Source organism: Ornithodoros turicata, chromosome 4 (assembly GCF_037126465.1).
Source record: "Ornithodoros turicata isolate Travis chromosome 4, ASM3712646v1, whole genome shotgun sequence".
NCBI lineage: Eukaryota > Metazoa > Arthropoda > Arachnida > Ixodida > Argasidae > Ornithodoros > Ornithodoros turicata.
This window is the reverse complement of record NC_088204.1, coordinates 82848445-82866732: the sequence shown is the minus strand read 5'-3', so window position 1 is coordinate 82866732 and position 18288 is coordinate 82848445. Positions and strand designations below refer to the sequence as shown.

General features: G+C 44.0%; 4 protein-coding genes and 2 non-coding genes across 7 annotated transcripts; 3 read left to right on the top strand and 3 right to left on the bottom strand.

Annotated features, from left to right (window-relative positions):
* Window positions 1-543: 543 nt before the first annotated feature.
* LOC135392162 (mitotic spindle assembly checkpoint protein MAD1-like) lies at window positions 544-10403 on the top strand. The gene is made up of 15 exons (XM_064622862.1): window positions 544-895; window positions 978-1135; window positions 1197-1379; window positions 1476-1528; window positions 3705-3776; window positions 3896-3977; window positions 4168-4298; window positions 4361-4534; window positions 6249-6335; window positions 6722-6866; window positions 7311-7442; window positions 7506-7603; window positions 8913-8934; window positions 9079-9477; window positions 10166-10403. Exons 1-15 carry the CDS (start codon window positions 721-723, stop codon window positions 10334-10336), a joined length of 2082 nt encoding a protein of 693 aa, XP_064478932.1. The 5' UTR covers window positions 544-720; the 3' UTR covers window positions 10337-10403.
* LOC135392165 (uncharacterized) lies at window positions 10389-11245 on the bottom strand. Its single transcript, XM_064622865.1, has 3 exons — window positions 11007-11245; window positions 10704-10834; window positions 10389-10617 (listed from the first exon to the last, which is right to left on the bottom strand). The coding sequence occupies exons 1-3, from the start codon at window positions 11166-11168 to the stop codon at window positions 10506-10508; spliced, it is 405 nt and encodes a 134-aa protein (XP_064478935.1). The 5' UTR covers window positions 11169-11245; the 3' UTR covers window positions 10389-10505.
* Window positions 11246-11412: 167 nt separating this feature from the next.
* LOC135392167 (ribonuclease P protein subunit p21-like) lies at window positions 11413-12146 on the top strand. Its single transcript, XM_064622867.1, has 4 exons — window positions 11413-11606; window positions 11669-11769; window positions 11827-11909; window positions 11972-12146. The coding sequence occupies exons 1-4, from the start codon at window positions 11553-11555 to the stop codon at window positions 12118-12120; spliced, it is 387 nt and encodes a 128-aa protein (XP_064478937.1). The 5' UTR covers window positions 11413-11552; the 3' UTR covers window positions 12121-12146.
* A 917-nt stretch (window positions 12147-13063) lies between these two features.
* On the bottom strand, window positions 13064-17937 carry LOC135392166 (methionine-R-sulfoxide reductase B1-like). Of its 2 annotated transcripts, XR_010422172.1 has the most exons (5): window positions 17549-17937; window positions 16219-16367; window positions 16028-16142; window positions 15899-15930; window positions 13064-14928 (listed from the first exon to the last, which is right to left on the bottom strand). XR_010422172.1 is itself a non-coding variant. In XM_064622866.1 (4 exons), the coding sequence occupies exons 1-3, from the start codon at window positions 17601-17603 to the stop codon at window positions 16065-16067; spliced, it is 282 nt and encodes a 93-aa protein (XP_064478936.1). In that variant the 5' UTR covers window positions 17604-17933; the 3' UTR covers window positions 13064-14928; window positions 16028-16064. The 2 variants fall into 2 exon arrangements, 1 of the variants encoding a protein (XP_064478936.1); XM_064622866.1 differs by lacking the exon at window positions 15899-15930 and having other exon boundaries at window positions 17549-17933.
* On the bottom strand, window positions 14032-14104 carry Trnat-ggu (transfer RNA threonine (anticodon GGU)). The gene has a single exon. It is a non-coding gene; the product is annotated as a tRNA-Thr (tRNA).
* On the top strand, window positions 14265-14337 carry Trnat-ggu (transfer RNA threonine (anticodon GGU)). The gene has a single exon. It is a non-coding gene; the product is annotated as a tRNA-Thr (tRNA).
* Window positions 17938-18288: the final 351 nt, after the last annotated feature.

Below are 18288 nucleotides of genomic sequence, written 5' to 3'. Positions count from 1 at the left end.
CTCTCAACTGATAGATTTTACTAGTAGAAACAGGTTTATATACAAAAGAAAAAAATGCACAAGTGGGGCTTCGTAAGGAAAAGAATGCGTCGGAAAGGGCTGCAGCTCGAAAACTTTTTTCATTTTTTCTTACTAGTAAAATCTATCAGTTGAGAGTTAGCAGTCGTCCTGTCTTCATTCTGTGTCCGCGTTCCTGTGCTGCATATTTACTATGAATCTACACCAACTACCGCGCCTTTATACACTCATTCTGCACACAGACATAGGGAAGCGCAAAAGAAATGGAAAACAGGGAAACACTATCGCCAACACAACCGAAAATGAAACCAAACAAGGGTGAGAGTAGCTTAGGCGAGCGCAGCGCCACCTAATGGGACAAATAAAAGTAAAAAACAACAACAAAAAAACAAGGACATTGGATAATTTCGCCAAACAAACGTAAAACTGTTTTTCAATTCGCACCTCTGAATTCATTTGGAAGTCTGCCCTGCATCAAAAGCAGCAAAAGGTGCAAAAGGGACCAGCCAGCCGAACGCCGAACTAGCCTCCTCCTCCTCCATGTCCTCCTCCTCTGCTCGCTAGCATGGCGGCATAGTTCTAGTATGGCTTTAGGCGCACACAGCTTGAAAATGTTAAATTTGCTTTAACAAATGTCGGATCGTTGAGCACATGCCTATTTACGAGACATTTGGGTCATAATCCTACCTTTGAAGTCCAGAAATGGCATATGGGCGGGACAATACGCGCGTGATAAAAGCTTTAGAGGACTACAAAGCTCTCTTGAAATCGGGGGCTTCCGATTCGGGTTCCCTCGATGACAACAGCATCACTAGGAAACTCACTTTCGATGAAAGTATGACACAGACGGAGCAAACTATGTACAGAAGTCGACTAGGTGATGTACTGGAGAGCTTGCATTTTTGTTGGCACTTCTTTCGTATGCCCAGATGCTTACTAATTTCACTGAACGCACGCAGACCTCGAAAACCAAGTCCGTGCCCTCAAAGCGCAACTTTTGGAACGAAAGGCCGAGGTGGAAAGATTAAAAGTAGAACATAGTTGGGATGAACCTGCGCGCAAAAAAATATGTGTGGCCCACCAGAGAGAAGTGGACAGCTTGCAAGAACATCTCCAGGTGTGCAAAAGAGACATAATTTGAAATTGAGACAACGTTCATTTTCCTTTTTGTTTGCCAGAAAGAGAAAGAGAAGAATGAAGACTTGAAACAGCAGCTGATCAAGGCACTCGAGAAAGATGCAAAGAACCGCTCACAATACAGCCAGTTGAAACAGCAGTTCAATTCAGAGAAGCTGGAGTTGGAAGAAAAGCTCAGGGTGTCACAGAAGGACTGCAACACACTGGCCACCGCACTGGAAGAGGTGAACATTTAGGGAACTATTATTCCCCATTTCGGGAACTATTATTCCCCATTTCGCGAAGGAGCGGAAAAATTGTCACGTACCCGTTCATTTCAGCATGTTCAGGAAAGCAGTGATGCCACATCATCTTTAGAAGCAGAGGTCAAGAGGTAACGCTATATCACGTACAGCCTCACCGATTCCAAAACTGAACTGATTCTTCGTTTTTTTTCTTTTTTTTTGTCAATGAAACGCAGCTGGAAAAGTTTCATTTGGGACTCTAGCCATTTTCAAGATATTATGGCGATTGATACGAAATTATATTGTTTTCAGGTGTAGCAGATGACACACGTTTGGTGCACTCATACAAAATCATGAAAACATCACATCACTCCGAATTTGAGGAAATATGACGCTTTTGAAATGAGTCGTCATTATTTAGTTCCAGTCTTCCTTCCCATTTGCCTTCCAACGGGGTTTGGAATATGGGAATGGGTATATGTACCACAAGGCGATCCATTTGAGTCCTTTGTATTACGTTCACGCTGTGACAGTATTTACAAAAAAGAAAAAATAGGGCAAATAAATAAGAGACATTTGAGAACTGTTGAAATTTATTATCTGTGAGCAACATAATGTGAAGTTGCTCGTGTTTATCGATTTATTTATTTCAGAGTACCCCGAGGCGTGGGTGCTGTCATGAGGGGGCAAAGGAGTCCAGAAGACCATTCCAGTCGACAGCTGTAGAACAGAAAAATGATTTAGAAAGTAGATTAGTGTTGCAGATAAAACATTTCATGTCGTTGAGGTAGTCGAGTTGTGGAAAAGCTGTATCGGAACGAGATATCGGGGACTGATCTGAGGGTATGGAGTAGTGACGTGGAGTATAAGTATCGATGGAAAAAGCGACAAGCTGTGATATGACGTGGATGCTCTAGTAGGGATTTACACGAGGCAAAGTAGTTAGCTACGAACTGAACGACTCTCTTCTTGATGATTCGATCTTGATTTGAGTGAACTAGAGAGGTATGTTTGGGATGGATTCCATACAGCAGCGACGTCATCGAGCTTAAGTCTCGCGTACGAAATGTACGTCAGTTGCTCGAAGTGAGAAGGAGCCATTTTGAGTTTACGCCTAATGAAGCCAAGTGTGCGATTAGCTGAGATGTGCTCTACGTGGGTATTCCACATTAAGTTAGACGAAAAATAGACCCCAAGGTATTTATAGCTCTCCGTTAGAGGAAGAGGTCCACAAAGGGCACGGTAGAGACCGAATGAAACGACGATCATTTTGCAAAATTAGCTGTCCAGATGCAGAATTTATTTCCCGATAGACGATGCAGTTGTCAACAAACTGCTTTATTGTAGAAGAAATATTAGTGGGAAAATTGTTAATAGATTAAGAATAAAAGAAGGTCGAGCAGGGAACCCTTGGGGCGCCTGAGTGAAGTGGAACACAGGGAGAGGCTGGCGTTGCACGAGGCAAGTAACGTACCATTAGATGAGAATGCCTTTGTCCAACAGAGCGCAAGATTTTTTTTGGGAGAAGCTTAAAAAAATGGTTTCTGGTGCGAGACTTCATTGAAGGCTTTACGGAAGTCCAGAAAGATTGCGTCTGTTTTATGCTTTGTGTCCGCGAATGTTTGATTTTAAGCCTGGGTGCATGGGCATGTGGCAGGTGGATTTGAAGCAGGGTTGCGGAATGGGATCACCCATTCCATTCCCAGGAATTAAGATTTGCGATAATTCCATTCCTTTCAATTCCTCAGAATGAAAAGGTATGGCCTGTTCCCACTCTTTGAACGGGTTCTTTTAATTCCACCAATAAAAGAAATGGGACTGGTTACCGTACTAGCTGGCACAGCAGCACTATAGAGGAGACTGACACTGTCCAGCACGGAAAAAGCGCAAAGACGAGGTTATTTCGTCCTTGACCGTGTGGCACCCAAACCAGTCCGTGCCAATTCCTTTCCGCCTGCGAAAAAAAATGCCTAATTCCATTCCATTTCTAGGACAGTTTCCGCCATTTCAATTCCATTCAGGGCTCTGATAAATCTGGAATGATTCCGGAATCATTCCAACCCCGGAGTAGCAACTCTGCAACCCTGATTTGAAGCATCTTACCTGCATTGTACATATTTATTGTTGCGTTACATTATAATAACGGGGCTCTGTAATGTAACCAGAATTTGATTCCCGTACCATCATTAATGTTGCGATATCATCCTGCGCATTCTCATGGTCTGGAGAGCTCCATATTCAATCCTGCCATTAAACTATCAGCTTACCCAACCTTATACTTGGCTCCTACACATTGTAATGCGCTTCTTCCATCTCTCTTTGTAGATTAAATATGGAAGAAATACTTTTGCGATCTGAATTGAAAAGAGCGGAAGAAAAAGAAGCCCTGCTGACCAAGTTAGTTACCTGTCTCTTCAGATAAAATTCCTTTTAGGCTTCGATAAAGTACGCAATATTTCTGCAACTTTTTTTTTTTTTTGCCTTACGTTGACACACGCCTCTTTAAATTATTTCAGGCAGTTACAGGAAAAACAAAGTGCAATGTCTGAGGCACAAGCCTCCATTCTCCAACTGCAGACAGCAAACTTGCGGATACGGGTGCGTTTTTTCCTTCGGTGTCTCATTTTGTAAAGGTAACAATTACGCGAGAGATGTACAGGTGTGTTTATGTTAAATCTAATCCATAAATTTGCTGCTGCGTTCACGATGTCCCATTTTTTCTCGACACCTTTTCTATCGCTATCGGCATGAGGACTGCTAGCGAGACCTAACTTATTTTTGCGCGCAGGAGTTGGAACGGCAGCTCAGCGAACAGGAAGAGACGACGCGTCTCGCAAAAATCATGAAATCCGATTTGGAAGAACTGCCGAGGCTTAGAAAGGAGAATGCGGAAATAAAGGAAGAAAACAGGCTTCACAGGTTTGTCGGGATATGTTCACGCAGAAAATGTGGTGCGTCACCTAAAGAATAAACTCGGACAGGCAAACGAGGCTAAACGTTGGCCTCATGGAAGAGCAACTTGACACTGCTCGGCAAAAGGTTGCTCAGCATGAAGCTCTTCAGCAGCGGTTTGCTCAGCAGGCAGTGGAAATGGAACAGCTGAAGCAAACCCTTGCCTCGTGGGAAGCGCTTGTACAGTTCTCGAAGGACCTCAAGTGAGGCTTTGTCTGTCTGTCTCTCTCTCTCTCTGTCTGTCCGTCCGTCCGTCCACCCGTCTGTCATCGTCCGTTCCGGCTTTCTATCATGTTCATGAGATATTACTTGCCCTCTCATGTAGCTGATGCGCCATTAAAACCTGAATCATCATCATCATCTCTCATGTTCTCTGTATGGGTTGTAAATTACTCCTATGAAATAATACACTCATACAGGTACTTGCAAAAAAGTACTCAGATACTTTACTTTCCTCTATCTTAATACGTAGAAGAGCAGTGTGCAAATATCCGGCAATAGAGATTCACAACAGAAAGAAGACGGTCGAGAGCATCTAAATTTCAATGAGACGAGACTTTCATTCAGAAGGCTGCGCTTCTTCAGGTCAGACCTGAAGATGTGCAGCCTTCTGCGCGAAAGTCTCGTCGCATTATAAGTTATATGCTCTCAACCGTCTTCTTTCTGTCTTCTGCAAAACTTAAAATGAAAATATTTTTCATTTGCTTAAGTTTTGCATAGGGTAGAGGTTGGGTCACCTGGACTGTCGAACATTGTGTTTCTCATTTGTATAGGGATAATTTAAAAATATTCTATATGCATCACCGTAGCCAATTACGACAATATTTTTATTGACAAAAGGTGGACCGGATAAACGAATGAAACTAAACATTGTTGCGCAGAACGTACACCCAATCCCAGTGGATTAGTAATACTGGGTCGCCTTGCACACAACGCATTTCCTCTCGCCTCTATCATTCGTGTCCACAGCCTCCATATGACCTTCGCATTCGTCCACCATGTTGGTAATTTACCTGGCACTGCCAGTGGTGGTCGGTGGCGTTTTATTGTCGAGCGGTCTCGAGCGGTGATATGGCGTTATGTAGATGGTGCACTTTCAGCAGGCTTCTCGTCTGAGGAAAACCCCAGAACAAGGGATTTGGGTTCTCTTCCAGGAAGCAGTGGGCTGCAACACCGCCTGTTGTCTTTTTAAGTACCTAAAAGGGATGCAAAGTACCTGTACGAAAATCTATCTGCTCAGCTAGTTAAAGGAACGCTCGCATCCGTTCAAGTCAACTTCGAAACTAGTATAGTGTCATGTCATTCCTTCTGGAGCACTGACCACGGTATAGAAAAAATCCCACACAAAATAGCGACGCAGTTTGACTGTTATTCTGCGGTACGCGTGACGAGAGCAGACGCCCAATGTGGAGAGTGTGGCGGAGTTCATTCCCCGGCAAGAGGTGAAAGCATCACTCCCTAAGAACAAATGAGGGTGTGACCTTGACAAAAGGAACGCTGCGGGTGACGGTGCCTTTCCTCCACTCAATCCCACTCTCTCACTCCTTCACTTAGGGAGCGACGTCACACCCTCTGCAGCCACGGAAGCAGCGCCGATATTTAAAATTTTTAAATTTATATATATATTTTTATACGTTTTAAAAAGTTTAATATCTAAGCGCTTCTCAGTTGAAAAAAATTGGACTGGTGGATATTTGGCCAATGCCGGTTTCATAGATAGGTTTCCGGATGCGACCGTCCCTTTAAAAATAAAATTTAAAAAAAGATTATGCGGGAGAGAGTTTCCTGTTTGCGAGTGATTAGGAAGTTGTACCAGCATGGTTAACGTACCTGACCAGGAATGAAGAATATTCTATCCTTCTAACGACTACCTCATTGGAAACCTCTACCGTATTATGGAATTTATTTCTTCCTCAGGTCCCCTTGTAGCATAAAAGAGCGCATCACACGCTCGAAGGAAACCCAACTGTTGCTGTCCGACCAAGTAGCGCAGCTCAAAGCGCAGTGAGTTTTGCATTTGGTCAATATTTATAGTCAACATCTTTCTAAAGCAAAACACGCGATACGGGCAATTTTCTAACTCCCGTACGATGTAATCGCACATAAAGGGATTACATAAAGGGATTATCTCTAGAGGAAGCCTGACCAAAGTCTTATCTAATTTAGTTTTTGTGCTGCATCTTCCGGTAACGATCTTAATAGTAATCTGCGGTGTCAGGAGACAGCTATTTTTTGTATATGTAGTCTATTTTCATCTATGCCCCGTGTCTTCAAACGGTCCCTATCGTAACATTCGTTTGTGGTAAGCCGTACATGGCCTTTTGTGCGCAATAATTTGCAGCATGTTTGTACAACGACACCACTGAGTACAGTAGAGTGATTCTTCTCAGGAATGGCACTATGGAGCTAAAGCTGCAAGCAGCATTGCACGAAGAGGAGAAGCTCAAAACTGAGTTGGGGAAACTGAACAAGTCGTACGAAGAGCAGACGACGCTTTTGAGACGAGTACAGCGACGCCTGTTGATGGCGGGACAGGTGAGATAATCCCAGTTGCCTTCCCAACTCTCAGAACTGTGAAAAACAGAGTTGAAAAACATCCTCGGACATTATTACTGAAGCAAAATTACTTGCCCGGTGTGTGACTGTGAAGCACCACTTAGGCTATAGAGGGTGCTTGCTGACAGGGCTTAAGGCCCACTCGCGGGTCAAACAAAATTGAAAGGTTGTTATCAGAAATGATAATAGTACCGTAGCAAAAAAAGAAAGAAAAAAAGGGACCCGTTCTCCTCACTGATTCAAATTACCCAACTTTTCTGTCCACGAAAATTCACGCCGAGGGACATTTCGTCACAATCAAGCTAGCTGTCAAACGCGAGCTTTTTTTTTTTGTAGATGTTACGACTGGCACCAGGGATGCTCTTTCAATATCTGTATATGCGCACTAATACGAGTTGCCTAAAGAGAATGTTCCTGTTACAGGAGCGGGAAGCGTACAAAGGCTTGTTAGACAGCTTTCAGAGGGAGACGACGGTGGACCTCAACTCTGCCCTCACTAAGCAGATGCAGTCACTCGAAGCTGTAGTCGAAAACTATAGACACACGCTTGAGCAGGTCAGGCTTCCATAGATAGCAATTTAGTTCTATCGCCGAATCTGTTCCCTTCAAAATGCCCAGGCTGAAAAGGAAATTGCTCAACTGCGCTCTAGTAAAGGGACAACATGCGCGCAGTCTGTGTCGCTGCAGCATGCGGAGGTACAGACGGACCCCATACGGTAAGTTGAGCTCCATAGTATGCTACGGTATACGCTAGAACCTCGCGTTAAACCCGCTTTTACTCGTGATTGCTTCGTTAATAGAATAATCCTCAAAAAACCCTAAAAGCAGAGAGTCACCGAGGTTGTGTTCGTTTATTAAACTCTCGCAACCTGCGAGTCATCGTACCTCATTGACTCCACATTGAGAGGAGAGCTGCTGGGGGTCTACTTTGGAGTACTTCTATTGTTGAACCCTAGAATTTTAGAGCGGGAGTCACTGTCTCACGTAGAAATCAAAAGGAGAGAGGCTAGATGAAAACCCGGAAGATATAGTAATGCAGGAGAGCAAAGGGGAGCTGTACAGAGACCTGAGAGAGAGAGAGTGGTTCCAGGTTCTTAGTACTTTATTTCAAGTACAGTTTTCAAGTAGTTTGCGTTTTTCAGGAAACTCATTCGAATTTGTACTTAAATAATGACTGCCTTCCACTCATTCGCGCTGTGCGCAGCTTGTAGATGGTGTCGGACAGATACTTTTAAAAAAGAGTGTTCTTCGATTGGTGCACCGGTTCGCGAATTATTTAGCCCGGGCATTTAACCGAGACACCCCGTATAAGATGGTGCACCGTGGAGTAAGCTCTCTCGCGCAGCAATTTGTACATTCTAATGTGAGCTACCGTAAAGCGCAGACCCCATAAGAAGTGACATGCTACAGATTTTGTCGCTGTCGCGGTTGTTAGTGCTGCTGTTTCCCGACCCATTTGAGCGGCGACAAAAGCGAGCTGGGAAACAACGTTTCAGGGGGAAAAAAAAATCTGCATTTCCCAGCGCAACACCTCGCAACGTGAAGTGATTTTAGTTTATATACACTACACAGCCGAATGGAGTCATTAATTAATAGCGCCAAATTATGCGCGCATGTATTTTACGGGCCCGTCTCTCGGTGGCAATGCGGTTCCCGCGCTTTCGTCTTCTAGTTTGTTTGTTTTTTACTCGCTCCGTCTCTTTTACTTTTGAAAGTTCGCTCGCTTCCCAACTACAACGTCGAAATTTCATTTTAATAAAGCGGAGTTACCAACCACACTCCGCCGTGGCGTCTACATCCCTTTCCTTTATCATTCGCTTCAGTTACCTACCGCCAAATCTAGCGACAAGCAACAAATATCTACGGGGAGTAGATGCAAGATTTTGTAGCCGCGACAGAGTTTTTTTGTCGCTCGCATGGCGCCGCTGCCACCAATTTTTTCACTTGTAGCGTGTCGCTGCCGCTTGTTATGGGGTCCGCGCTTTAATGCTGGACGTTCTAAATCTAATATTTTATTTTCGATAGTGTGGCCGATGAAGAAAAGCGGGTAAGTATAATCTACTGACAGAAGACCCTCGGCTTAACTGGGAAAATTGTTCTTGGAACTGTTCTTTCGACTGTGCAAGTCCTACTGCACATATTCTTCCTTCGAAGCAAAAGAGAGATGCAAAAGAATAACTAAAACCAACAGGAAGGAGCTTTGAAAATTGTGCACTTGAAAGACAACCCTCTGGAAGTGGCCCACCGTCAGAGACTGGAGGCAGCCAAGAAACTGGAGGAAGAGAATGAATTGCTTCAAGCCCGTATCAAGATCCTCGAGAGGTACGGCTGCACCCAGGATGTGACTGCAAAGGTTCAGCAGAGCCTCCAACAGGGTGAGGACCTCCTCCAAGTGAAGTCTCTCGGTGAGCAACTCAAAGCTGCAGAGACAAAGAATCGTCGTCTGCTGGAGGCATTCAAGCGGACGAGTAAAGAATTTCGGGAGGTCTGTTACCTTCTCACGGGATATCGCATCGACATTCCAGAAAAGGGAAAATACAGGTTGTCACACATGTACGCGGAGCTACAGGGGGACAACCTGTACTTTGAGGTGACTCGTTCTTCCATTTCTCTTCCGCGGTACCTTCTGTGTTTCGCGCTGTGCATTTCCTACTCGAGGATGTTGCGCACAATATTTAGGGTCCCACTTTTCTTTGCTCGCGTGTCATTCAGAAATCCAGGAGGAATTTTTAAATTTATAAAAGGACATAAAATAATTGTTATAAATGTAGTAAAATAATCTTAATATAAAATAGGTGGATTAAGCGTATCTTCTCGCTCGAGTTGCTCATTACTGCAGCCGACGCTCGTTCGTTAAACTCAATCCCTCGTCGTTTCCTGGGAAGTTGTTGCGGAGTTAACGAGCATTAGACGAAACCCCCCAAATGTTCTTATGCAAATATATGTGGCACTGGCTACTCATACAGGCTCTGTGCCTTGCCAGGGAAGTTAGAAGCCTGTTGCAGATGTGCCCTGAAAAACAAGCACATTTTTCTTCCTATTTCTTGTACAGTCAAACTCCTTTACAACGAAACTCAGGGGACAGCAAAAAAAAATTCGCAGTAAAGGTATTTTCGTTAAAAAGGTGTCCGTTATTGGACCTCTAGCGCTCCAGCGGGACTGCAAAAAAATTTGCTGTAGTGGTATTTTCGTTAAAAAGGTGTTCGCTATAAAGGAGTTTGACCGTACATCTGGAAGTTGTCAGTGAGCCACGGGTAACCACTCTTGTCATTTTTTAGATGGTCGGTGACAAACTCAACCTGCTGGAAAGCAACTACTCTGCGCAACTTGGTTCTCTCATCGAGACTTATCTACACAAGCACCACAGCATTCCTGCATTTCTCAGTGCCCTAACGATGCAATTGTTCCGACAACAGACTTGCGTTGAGCTTGAAGAAACCGTGCTTTGATGCTCCATCACTTGTCAGGGTTCAAACACTTCTGAGAGTAAATAAAAGGGACTACAAAGCCCAGATATTTTATTGTGCACTTTGGTGTTTTAGCCTTAACGGAGGTGCGTACGGTTGCATACAATATGTTTGTAGGATTGTGTGCTAGGTTGAACCGGAGGCCTTGGCATCATCTGTAGAGCTTCATTTGGTCAACGACTTCGTTGAGGGACGTGTCACCAAACTTGTCCTGATGTTCTTTCATTACTTTGAAGATCTCTTCAAGTTGTTGTCTTTGGGCGCTGCAATAGTACACGAAAACAAATAATCATTCTTAGGAGAGCCACAACGAGAAGAGCACCAATTTTCAAATTTTGTGAAACCTCACTTAATTTCTTGTTTTCGTTGCTCTTCAGTCATGTTTGCTGATATGATACTTTCTGCATCCTTAGCCGCACCCGCACTGATAAGCCGTTTCACCTCTTGTCTGAGCAGTTGCTCTTTTATCAGCTTATCCTCCTGGAAACAGAGCAAGCACCACTGGCTAAGACAGCTCCATGTTTGCACTGCGTCATAAATATTGCGAGGAAATCGCGTACATATAGTGCAAAATGATGCTGCAGAGAAACAAGCGTTTGCCACTAAGCTACAGATACAGTCACTGCCCGCATCACCAAGTTGAACCTCATACCTCGATTTCATCGATTTCGGAATCATCGGCCGTCCGGTGCTTCGCATGATTGGCAGCTGCACCTCTCCTGTAGAAGTAGTATGTGGTTGCTAGCACAGTAAACACGGAAACGATACATGAAAGTATAATAAGTGAATCTGAATCACGCCAAGTCCAATCCATAACGTTACCAAGGTAACGGTATGGGGCACTCCGTTCATTTTTTTGTAGCCGCCATACTTTTGTCTTCCTCGATTGTTTGTTGTTATCATTGGTTGTTATCGCTCGTATTAAAAATTGGACTAAGGTGCATGGTTTTTCAAAATGCTTTCGTGCGATAATTTCCAATATGAATCACTTTTGAGGCTTCAACTTCCAAATTCAGTACAGACAACGGTCCCACTTCCACAATGTTTCGGCAAGAGCGAGTGACAGTGCATCAATAGCGGCATTTTCTTGTTTCGGTACAGTAAAACGTAAAACTAGTAAATTACAGTTATAGTAGTTGGTGCAGTCTTCTAGAGCGGTGTAGTCTCGGGCCCGCGGACCCGCTTATGAGTTGTCGGTATGTCAAAAGTTAAAGGGGGAGATGCGTTCCATCGAATGAACTATCTTTACCAGGTAAACATGCTGCTTCAGAGTGCTCCGTACCCATACCGACAACCTCTCGCTTCATGTTACAGGTGTTGAACCACGTACTTGAGAATGCTCCGTCATCAAACAATCTCCATTGCTACTATGGCCACACCATGCGTATGATATCACGTCGTATTCAAGCTAAATTGTATGTCGGCATTTGACTGAGAGTGTCACGATTTTATATATGGTGATTTGAGTGCAGGCATCCGAGCATAAAGCGTACCTTATGCAAGAAATGTAGCATGCTGCTTTCACCTGGTGTCACATGTACAGTTCGTTTACGAGGTAAACACATCTGCTTGGTGAATGCAAATTGTGATAATCTCTCTCTCTTTTTCATATCAAAGGAAAGCGATCCAAGCACCAAGTGATAAGATGCCTTACCTGTGGAACTATAAAACGCTTCAAAACAAAGAAAGGGTACAGCTTGTGGTACGATCAACCAGAGGCACAACAGAACTTCGGTGCGCAAAAAAAAGTGGCAAAACAACAATAAACTGAGTAGGTTCATCTTTAATTTTACTCGCTATTTGTGCATTATGAAACATTGGTCCTGCATATTTATCTCAGTTGGCTGATCTGTTGCACAATACAAGCACAGAACAACAACAAGGAAACACAATTTGAATGATAGTGTGGTACAAGAAAATAAGTCCCCGTAATAAATGACAATGCTATCAGTAGTACCTGTGTTGCAGAGAAGATGGACTTCAAATCGAAGCAAGGGGGATATGTTTAATATGTGAAAGAAAAGGTCAGCCAGACTACAGTCTGCTTGTTAGTCCTTACACAAAACCATGGCAATGTCAGCTGCCTGTGCTGTAACAGGTTACATGAGTTAACAGGTTCTACTATTCATTTATTCACACAAATGTACACTTACTGTCTTCACACGCTTACTGTAATTGTAGGCATGGATACCTGTAAGAGAAGGTGTGCATCATGCACTTGAGTAAACTCTAAGACTGCTATCGGCTATTACTCAGATCCAAATGCACTTCCCAAAAAGGGACACCTCCGACACCAGAAATGTTTTCTCGAACACCCCATAATATGTTTGCCAAGAGATGTTCTTCCTCTTCGGAAAACTGACACGCAAGAAGCGTTTATCGTTAAAGAGGGCTACGAAATTCCCAAACATTCCATAAAATGTTTGTCAATAAACTGTTCTTCCTGTCAGAAAGGTTTCTCTTTAAAAGGGGACTATGAAGTTCATACATAAAATGTTTTCCAAGAATTGCCGTTTTGCCATAGAATTTGCCATTCGGTGGGCGGTGGCGTAATCGGGCACAGTAATGACAGGGTCGAGTTTCTGCCCACCATATTCCTGCCACTTCGTGTCGTCAAGGTGTAACAGCTTGGTATCATGTGCATTGTTTCGAGTCTCTTATCAGTAAATCCTGGGTTTCGTATTCAGGGAAAGAGAAACGAGAAAAAAATAGAGATATAACAATAACAATTTATTTAAGTAACGATTTGGTGGGAGGTTCAGACAAAAAGCTGCTGTTGAAAGCACCTTAATTGCAGACCATGGTTTCATAGTCCCTTTAATAAGCATTCTTTATTTTGCACCTTTTCAGAGATGAGCAATAAAGAGTGTATGTGATGGAAAACATGAGATTTGCATAGCGAGGATACATCCGCAGCATTGCTCTATCTTGGACAGGTTTTTCAAGGCTGCATCATAAACACCATGAGCTATGTCAGGCACGCTTGCAATCACAGTCACAGAGGTGTGCAAGCAAGGAAAGGTAACAGAAATATAGCAGGTAACGGTAACAGAAACGGAAATTGCAGTTAGAATACCTGAAACAGAAACGGAAACAGCAATAATTTACGGTAATGATTCGGGTACCGCAGGACCCAAATTATTGCAATTCTTCACCATATTATGTAGATAAATTTATGAAATAAACCTCAATGAAGCAAACTAAAATGAACTACGTATCAAACCGGAGCATATAAGTAAGTAGTATACAGTAAATAGAAGAAGCATAGTTCTTATACGCTTATGGTGACCTGGAAGTTGCAAGCGTGAGTAACATTCCTGGAAACCATGTTAATATTAGCTATTCACAGAAATCACGTACCTATATGTGTATTTTGAATAAACGTTCTCTTGTATGCATATATCCCTGGAGTCCTCAAAATAGACTTCAGAACATAGGGGGATTAAAGGGGATTAAGTCTTGTCACGGTCTCAATGGTCAAAAAAAGGAAAGAAAAGAAAGAGGGAAAACAAAAACGGGCTGGAGGTGGGACGGTACCAAAACGGAAACGTAATGGAAACGAAAGCAAGAGATGAACTGATGTTCTGAGGCTGGAACAACAAGGAGGGACAGATACAAACAAAGCCTCAAATTGCCTAAGAAATCAACGATGAAAGATGAAAGTCACTGAAAAGGTTAGCTAGCTGTAGGGATCGAACCCACATCTTCTGGATTACCGGTCCAGGGCTCTACCAATTGAGCTAAGCTAACACGCCTCTCCAGCGACTTTCGGGGTGCGTCATCGTTTCCGTCGTATGAATGTGTGTATGAGTGAGCAAAAAATGTAAGAGTGAAAGGAGGGTGAGTGAGAGTGAGTGGCTGGTTTGTCGTCCCTTCAGATGACGCACCCCGAAAGTCGCTGGAGAGGCGTGTTAGCTTAGCTCAATTGGTAGAGCCCTGGACCGGTAATCCAGAAGATGTGGGTTCGATCCCTACAGCTAGCTAACCTTTTCAGTGACTTTCATCTTTCAAACGAAAGCAACAATTGTGGTAACCGAAACTGAAACAGGAACAAATAAGGGCCAGTAACGGACGTGGTAACGGAAATGAAAAAGATTCCGTTACCTTTCCCTGTGTGCAAGTTGATAATGATCAAGCGAGAGGAAAAACATTGCTGAACTTGCACATGAGTCTTAATGAGGCCCACCCTACTGTACACCAGACAACCTTTGAAGTTGTTTGGCTTTGCTGAAACGAAATTCTCGACAATATATGTGTTTGTCCACATCTGAGGCTCTGTGTAATTCAGTTGTATGTCCCCACACTGCAATTGTAGTAAAATTCTAAGACACATAATTCCATTACAGTGGTGGCTGGCATTTGTGTCAAGCTGCTTGTGTGTGCTCTCTCTCGTAATAAGTTAAGTGGGTTTCTGTAATAAGTCAGTTACGGGTTTCTGTTGATGACAGATGAGATGCTCCAGGAGATGTCTGTCGATGCTATCACGGCGCGATGTTTTTACATCATATCACAGTGCTCTCTTGACTTTTCTTGCTTGGGTTTTGCTTCAGTGTCGTTCTGGAGTCCACCCTCAGCTGACAGGAGAAAAAGTCAACATAAGGGGATTCCAAACTGAATCTCAATAAAGCTACTGTACTGCGCTCACAGAGGTGAAAACTTTCGTTAATTTAGCGCTCGAAAATCACGCGAGTGTTTCGACGTAACTGAAAACTGCTCTCCCTATACGATATCGGTATCTTTCACCGCTTAGCATTCTCCAGTGCTTGTACCGCTGGCTGACTTTGCACCTTCGAGAGTTCATTTTTGCAGACTTTCTCGTTTTACCCGAGAGACAATGATGCAAATTGGAGAAGTGAACCACATGTTCACCATGGACACGCTCAAGTCCAACGCTGGGAACGAGGCTAATCGGGAAACCGCAAGTCACGCGTGTGGCAGCAGAGAATTCCCAATGTTTAATTTGAGCGTGTCCAATATTGAATACGCGTAATACCCAAATCTGAGGGTGCCAAATGCGTTGAGATGGGTGTATCCCTGAAACACAACCTCTACAGGCATAACCTGAGGTATGCTTGACAAAGGCCATGCTACAGCACTGCAACCGTGCAGCTACATTTGTTTAATTGTTATTGCTACTTCGCTTCTACCTGGGCACACTACCACTGAGTGCTCCAAACTTGCAGTCGCAACGCTTAATAAGACTCGATATTAATGATAACACTTAATATTAATAAAGGGGTTGTCAAACATCGGGAGAGATCATGAAGTGAGATCATCGTTTCCATCCGTTCCCCCTGAAGTCTCGTCTCGTAAATGCTGTTATTAAGACATCGCTATTAATAAACGTGATTAGTAAGGCTGTGAAATACGTGGATCACAATATTGCGTAGAATGCATTCAATGCAAATAGTTTTGATCAACCATTCAAATTCGTGACCCGTTCGAGGAAACAAAATTTACGCACGTATGAGTTAAGTTTGGGAGTACATGCTCGGTGCAAAACAGCTAGTGCACTGGGGTTGAGCTCCGAGGAACTACACTTACCCAGCCTTACCAACGGCGTTAACCGTGTTGAGCTACAACAAAGATGGACCAACATTGTAAAAATATTTATGTGTTTCTCTATCAACGCAAAGTACACTTTGGAATCTGACGCGGGATTTAAAAAGTTACCTTCGTTGGAAATTAGCCGAAGGGACTCAGAGAACACTCAGAAGCGAGATTTCCCGTCGGGTCCATCGCCGACGAACTCGTGTCCGAGGCCCTGTCCACACTTTCCACAGTGAATCTGCCAAGAAATGCGACAGGAGATATGACGTTGTGACTTTGTGACTTTTATTGTCGAGTGAGCCGACATTTGATACCTTTAGAGCGAGAGCTCTGCCGGGCTCTGGGGTCCTTTTGACACTCTCTTCGTGTATTGTCTCAGTGAACGAGGGCCACGGGGAATGGTGAGAATACTTGGATCGACTCGAGAATAGCTCGTAACCGCATTGTGAGCAGACGTACGTACCTGCGAAAGAGGTAATGAAATTCCCAGACTTTTCCAGGTGACCAAAACAAAAAGGAACTTTGTCTCTGCTTCTACATCTTGACACACAATACTCACAAAACAGATCATTTATTGAACGATGAAAGATGAAAGTCACTGAAAAGGTTAGCAAGCTGTAGGATTCAAACCCACATCTTCTGGATTACCGGTTTAGGGCTCTACCAATTGAGCTAAGCTAACACACCTTCTCAGCGACTTCCAAGGGCACATTATCTCACTCGTCCTCCCTTTCACTCTTGCATTTTTCTTACTGATACACACAATCATACGATGGGATGGACGCAAGCGACAACTGTTGAACAAGAGAGAACTGATGCCCTGAGGCTGGAACAACATAGAAAGGACAATTTGAGGCTTTGTACGTTGTTGTTCCAGCCTCAGAACATCAGTTCTCTCATGTAATACAGATCATTTATTGAACTGAAACAAACAGAATACAAATACAAGTTTATCCTTACTGTTTAAGAGAATAGATTTCTTCCCTGCACTAGGGAGACCGCCACATTTGACCCTCGTCTCGTTAAAGGTCACTTACTGGTAAGGCTGCCCTAATTTTCTGCCTCTGAGCTTGTTGCATTGGTGACGTTCACCTCACGGTTACGTGCGGTCAACCGCACTGATCGGCTTTCGTGATTCGCTGCATATCGCCACAGTGCTTGTCTGCAACATTCCCTGACTTTAGCTACTTTTTGGCAACTTCTATGACAATCCGCTGACTTTCCCAGACACACCCTGAGGACGTAGCAGGTAACGAAGATAAAGCAGACTTTACTTAACAGCTTTGTCTCGAATATGTGACTCTCGCACAGAAAAAATCGAGAGTTTCTTCCCCAGTGTGCACTGCCATTCTTAATCTAATGTCATATTAGCAATCGTGGCAAAACATTGCATCATGTAGCTGTGAAGGCTGTTGGTTAGGGAACTTGGCGTAATTAACTGAGCCCTGCATGACAGATCCAAGGAAATGTCGCCCACTGCCTGAACTTATTGAAATGGCAAAGCATATGGGGGGCAATCATACCGACAAAACTGTCCGATCGGGTAATATCTAGCGAGTCAGCCGTTGCTGTCCCTACCAATATTACAATCTATGCATCTCATACAGACCATACAGACGCGTAACACCCTTGTTACGACCTTACCCGAAACGAAGGTATCCCTGTATTTTTCGGATCCATTCCAGGTGCAGTAAGACATCTCGAACACGTCTGGCACTGAGTTCAAGGAATCCCCTTCAAAGCGTCGACATGCCTTCGTTCCTTCTGCAAGACCCAAGACGGGAAGCTGACACGGAAACACAAGTCGCTACACGTGTGGCCTTGGCGTCAGCGCCAACTAGGCACATTGGCAACAAAACACAAAACCGCGATGTGTTGGTCGTTGCCGGCGTTGCGTTGCCATCGTTGCAGTGAACCGCAGTTTCCGCGTCACCTCCGCTTTAAATCGGAAGTGATGGGAGGAAGGCTTATGAAAAGAGGTTCTGCAGGGGCACCTACCCCATTTTTTCTTTTTCTCAGGGCAGGTGTAGTGAGGACATTACACTAGATTTACAAATGAGAGGGGGGGGGATGTTTATTTGGGGTATTTGCTTTTTGTTGGGTTCAGGTTCAGGAAAGCCTAATCCCTTTTAAAACAAAGCGGATATCAGAATGATATCATAGGCGAAAACTAGACTGCTGTCTAGAAGACAGGTTTAGGTTTGCCTAATCCTGTGGTGCCGTTAGAGGGTCTGGCGTCTGGCTCTGGGTGGCTCGTAGATGATGTGCTTGGCTTGGCTTGAGCATCGAATTTCGTGGCACGTTCTGTTGGCTTGTCGTCACGCGTGACCACATTGGTTCAGGTTTCGCTTTGACGTGCGCCGCTGGGGGAACCTCTTAGGCCA

Coding starts and splice junctions, on each gene's coding strand:
- LOC135392165 (XM_064622865.1), bottom strand. CDS start 11,168: ATGGATTGGACTTGGCGTGATTCAGATTCACTTATTATACTTTCATGT. Junction 10,835..11,006: donor CCGAAATCGATGAAATCGAG/GTATGAGGTTCA, acceptor CTCTGTTTCCAG/GAGGATAAGCTGATAAAAGA. Junction 10,618..10,703: donor CAACGAAAACAAGAAATTAA/GTGAGGTTTCAC, acceptor GTACTATTGCAG/CGCCCAAAGACAACAACTTG.
- LOC135392162 (XM_064622862.1), top strand. CDS start 721: ATGGCATATGGGCGGGACAATACGCGCGTGATAAAAGCTTTAGAGGAC. Junction 1,136..1,196: donor GCTTGCAAGAACATCTCCAG/GTGTGCAAAAGA, acceptor TTTGTTTGCCAG/AAAGAGAAAGAGAAGAATGA. Junction 7,443..7,505: donor ATAGACACACGCTTGAGCAG/GTCAGGCTTCCA, acceptor CAAAATGCCCAG/GCTGAAAAGGAAATTGCTCA.
- LOC135392167 (XM_064622867.1), top strand. CDS start 11,553: ATGTCAAAAGTTAAAGGGGGAGATGCGTTCCATCGAATGAACTATCTT. Junction 11,607..11,668: donor GAATGAACTATCTTTACCAG/GTAAACATGCTG, acceptor TTCATGTTACAG/GTGTTGAACCACGTACTTGA. Junction 11,910..11,971: donor ATGTACAGTTCGTTTACGAG/GTAAACACATCT, acceptor TTCATATCAAAG/GAAAGCGATCCAAGCACCAA.
- LOC135392166 (XM_064622866.1), bottom strand. CDS start 17,603: ATGTCTTACTGCACCTGGAATGGATCCGAAAAATACAGGGATACCTTC. Junction 16,368..17,548: donor CAGGGATACCTTCGTTTCGG/GTAAGGTCGTAA, acceptor CCTCTTTCGCAG/GTACGTACGTCTGCTCACAA. Junction 16,143..16,218: donor GCAGAGCTCTCGCTCTAAAG/GTATCAAATGTC, acceptor ATTTCTTGGCAG/ATTCACTGTGGAAAGTGTGG.